Source organism: Artemia franciscana, chromosome 4 (assembly GCF_032884065.1).
Source record: "Artemia franciscana chromosome 4, ASM3288406v1, whole genome shotgun sequence".
Taxonomy (NCBI): Eukaryota; Metazoa; Arthropoda; class Branchiopoda; order Anostraca; family Artemiidae; genus Artemia; species Artemia franciscana.
In genome coordinates, this window is record NC_088866.1 from 33346081 (window position 1) to 33350886 (window position 4806).

At 40.2% G+C, this 4806-nt stretch overlaps 1 protein-coding gene across 1 annotated transcript; it reads left to right on the forward strand.

Moving 5' to 3' along the window:
* Positions 1 to 2623: 2623 nt before the first annotated feature.
* LOC136025754 (uncharacterized) lies at positions 2624 to 3568 on the forward strand. The gene has a single exon (XM_065701740.1). The coding sequence runs from the start codon at positions 2624 to 2626 to the stop codon at positions 3566 to 3568; it is 945 nt and encodes a 314-aa protein (XP_065557812.1).
* Positions 3569 to 4806: the final 1238 nt, after the last annotated feature.

The following is a 4806-nucleotide window of genomic DNA, read 5'->3' on the forward strand; positions in this document are numbered from 1 at the left end:
GACGACGTGAAAGTCTCCTTACCCATAAAAGATCTAACAGATGTGGAACATATGCAACAGGACCAGGACTCCCTGACTCAGTAGTGCGGATTCAATTCCATGTTTATAAATCCGTTTAAGTGTTTTTTTTTTAATTATTGGCGTAGGATACCTCCCAATGACATGTATCTTTATTCTGGCACAAATGTCCCCTCTGATGAAATGGGGCGGTACCTTGGTATCCATTTTAGTACCCAACTAAATTTTGATAAGCAAGTTTCAGCAATCGTAAGAAATGAGAACCACCGTTAATCATCTTTGAAGAGACGTTTCAGAAAATTCAATTTCAAATTTCCTTTTGCTTTACAAGTCTCTTGTTCACCCACTTCTCGAGTATAAGACTTACGTCTTGTTTTCTTTAAATATAATGGCTGAGTTTCGCAAAGAAAAGATACAAAGGAGGGTGTCAAGGATGAGTCCTTACCTTAAGCATCTTCCCTACAAAGAGCGACTCCCTTGGCTTGGTATTCGGTCATTACATTTCAGACGGCGTCGTGGTGACCCTGTCAACATGTTCCATATTATCAAAGGTATAAACGACGTAGATTTTGATTCATTTTTCAAAAACAGTTACTATCATGCAACCCATCAACACCATTACAAACTGTACCCTCAAAAATCAAGTAAGAAAATAGAGTAATGTTCATTTTCCATTATAGTCGTCTCACCTTAGAATAGTCAACCAATTGAAGTCGTGGAAGCTGGAAATGTACAGATATTTAAACGTCCTATTTCTTGTTTTGAAATAGCTTATTTAAATAGCTAAACCTTATTTTTTGTTTTGTGTCTATAGCGACAAGCATTATTTGTTTATTATTTGACGTATTAATAAATAAATGAATAGAAAAGTTTTTTAATTAATTTCTGTTCGTTATATATTTATATGGTCTTTTTCAAGGAAAAAAAAATAGTTTAAATCTTTTCAACTTTTCTTTAAAAATTTATAATTTGGCTTGCTATTTGTATGCTGGAGAAACTTTTTTAACAGTTTTTAACAACATGCAACGTTTTAAATATCTGGACACAAATAGTAGTATTTAATTTAGCCACCTAGTTCCTCTAGGTGGACCACAAGGTTCCGACCACAAGACAAATCCTGGGAAAATTTGGACAGGGTCACAGATGCGAGAATGGGCAGAGGTTGGTAAACTATGCCTTGATGAACCACCTCGTTATCACCAATACCATATTTCAACACAAACCTAGCCACCTCTTAACTTGGCATTCAAATGACAGTGTCACTAAGGCCCAAATTGACTTCTTTCTCGTACGCCAGCGCTGGAGAAGCTCCGTGCAGGACTCTCGCTCTTACAACAGCGCGGAAACAGGCTCACAGTCTGGATCTGACCACAGGCTCGTCGCAGCAAAAATTTTGCTACGTCTTGCAATTCGAAGAAAAAACAAGTCCAAGGTCGGCTTCGATACCGAGAAACTTCAAGACAAAGAAGGGCGGCAGGCCCTCAACTTGGAACTAACTAACCGGTTTGACGCCCTCAGCTCTGATGAAAACCTAACCCCCGATAAGAGATGGGAGACCTTTAAAACCGTGATGACAGAGACTGCCGATGTGATCCTAGGCCGAGCAAAAATCAAACGACAACACTGGATAACCGCTAGAACCCTGTCAATAGTCGGTGAGCGAAGACAAAAGATGGGAGGCCTTAAAGAAGAAACAAAGGAGTTCCGCAGACAGGTAAAACGCTCTGTTCGTCTGGACCGCCACCAAATGTGAGAAGATGCTGCCGAGTCATTAGAGAAAGCAGCACGCTTACATGACACCCGCAAGCTTTACCAGATCCTGAAGGGAGATCAAAAACAGATCAGGAAAAATCGTTAGTTGTCAGAAGGAGCGTTCAGCAAGATGGAAGGATCACTTTCAGCTCCTCCTGAACCCATCCCCTTCATCTGCTCATGATGCCTTCCCACATTCCGTCTCTAAAGAGCCTTACGATATCGAGCTCGATACACCGACCACAGCCGAAATACTAAAAGCGATCAAAACCCTAAAAAACCACAAAGCCCCAGGTGAAGACGGCCTCCCCCCAGAACTATACAAACAATGCCCTTAGGTCACTGCTGAACAGCTCCATGGCATTCTCGAACAAGTGTGGAGGACCAACACTTTTCCAAAAGTTTGGAAGACATCAGTCATCCTCCCTTTCTATAAGAAAGGAGACAAAACCGAATGCAAAAATTTTCCCAGAATAAGTCTCATAGACATTGCCGTCAAAATATTCGGGATCATACTCTTGAACCGCTTCAAAGGGGCAAGGGAGGAAAGAACTCGAGGAAATCCAGCCGGCTTTCGACCAGGTAGAAGCTGTACTGATAATATCTTCGCCTTTCGCCTCATTATCCAGCAGTTTGAAAGGTACAACTTACCCCTGATCTTGATGTTCCTGGACTTCATTGCCGCCGTCGACTCTGTCACTCGCCAGAAACTTTGGAAGATCCTAGAGAATGACGGAATACCGCTGAAGTTTGTTGAACTGATGAAGGCATACTATGACGCTTCAGTGAGCCGAGTTAGAATCTATGGCGAAGAAACCGAAGAATTTCTGGTTAAGTTCGGAGTAAAACAAGGATGTGTCCTCTCTCCGACTCTGTTAATTATTGCATCGATTGGGTGCTTGAAAATGCTCTATCGTCTTATCCAGGAGCGCAGGTTGGACAGAATCTCTCACTGACTGACCTCGATTATGCGGATGATGTTGGCCTCCTGTCAGACCCTGTAGAAGCCCAAAACATGCTTGACAGCGTTGTGGCCTGGGCAGACCTGATCGGCTTGAAAGTCAGCACAGAGAAAACAAAATGCATGGCTATTAACCACGACACAGGACCATTCTCACTAACTGTCAACCAAGTTCAGCTGGAAAAAGTCAACCGTTTCACATACCTATGCTCCCAGCTTTGTACTGACGGATCTTCTGACGCTGATATCCAACAGAGAATACAGAAAGCGCAGACAGTCTTTGCCTCCCTTCGGAAACCCTTATGGAATCGCCGTGAAATCAGTGTCCAAACGAAAGTTCGAATTTACATGGCACTAGTCCGCACCGTTCTCCTTTACGGGTGCGAAACAAGGTCGGCAAAACTACAACAAGAGAATGCACTTAAGGTGTTTGAGCATACTTGTCTACGAAGAATTCTCAGAGTACAGCTACGTGACCGTATCTCCAACGTGAATATACGTCGAATGCGCAATATTCAGAGAGATATTGTGCTCACTATTAAAGAACGCCGTTTGAAATGGTTGGTCCATGCATTACGGAAACCGCCAGAGTACCTGCCTCGCCAAATACTTCTAGTTGAGCCTATTAGCTACTGGAAGAAACGCCAAGGAGGACAGAGGAAGAACTGGTGGAACCTGGCCAAGTCAGACCTTGAACCAACCGGAGATTTCAGAAAATTAGGTCACATATGGTCGACACAGTGGCTCGCCTTTGCAGAGCAGCTGGCACAAGATCGATCAACATGGTCCAAGAAGGTCTCTAAGATCATCGATGCCGGGCGAGGTGGAAACGCCTGATTCCCGCCACAAGTATAAGTAAATTACAAGTACCTAGTTCCTCTCAATGACCTGAAAAATAAAACTGGATATCATTTGCAAAACATTCAATCTATGCTCTTTGATGGCGTGGATACACTTACACTCTTTTAGTTTAGTTAAATGTTAAGAGAAGAAATAGTAATAGAAGCAACCCTGAAAGTTTGAACATAATACACTCGGTTGTTCTTGGAATATTACCGAGATCTTAATGACAATAATTATGTATATTTTGCGTTTTAATTTACTTATTTAGTATTGTTTTGTTTAGTTTTGTTTTAGGCAACATATAGTTGTGAAAATAAATCAACTTAATGTCCTTATTGTCATTAGCTAAAGCAACCATAGAAGTAATACTAAAAGTATGCACATAGAGCTTTTTGGCTAGTTCAAAATTTGTTACAACTAAGTCTGAAAGGACTAACCTTTTGACAATCTATATGATCAGAGTTCGTTTTGAGTTCAGCATCTGCCTAAATATTCATTGAAAACTTCTCTTTATTGACCTAAGCTTATGTAGTAGCAATAGTTGTAGAAGCAGTAGTAGAATTAGTAGCAGTATGTCCATAGCACCTTTGTTTTTTTTCACATGATGAAATTTTCAACTTAATATCATCAACTGATCCTACGGAAACCGCCAGTTGTATCAGCATCGATATGCTGATACAACCTCTTGACAGTATGTGTATAGATGAATTTCATTGCAATTTCAATAGTTTCCAACATTTTTGCCTTAAAACCCTTCGGTGAATTAGCAGTAGTAGTAGCACCAGTAGTTATAATAGTAGCAGTAGGATTAGAGTTAAAGCCTTAGAGTCTTACCTTTATTAGTACTAGTAGTAGTAGCAATAATAATAATAGTAGCAATAGTAGTTGTTGTATGAGTAAATGTAGTTGTGTTATGATACACATATTGTCCTTTGGTTAGTTCAACATCCTCAACAACAACCATTGTAAGTTTTAATTTGACACAAGCAACTGTTCCTAGGATATTGTTCATATGCTTTTTGACAACCTGCATACGGGTGAAATGTTTTCATACGTACAAGAGAAATTTTCAGAAATATTCTCTGAAAGTTTCACCTTTATACCCTAACGTATAGTTTTGATAGTAGTCACAGTAATAGTATTACTTCTCAACCTATTACAATTAACAATTGCTATGAAACTATCGATATGCCCTTTTAATTACCTGTATATATTCATATACTTCTTGAAAT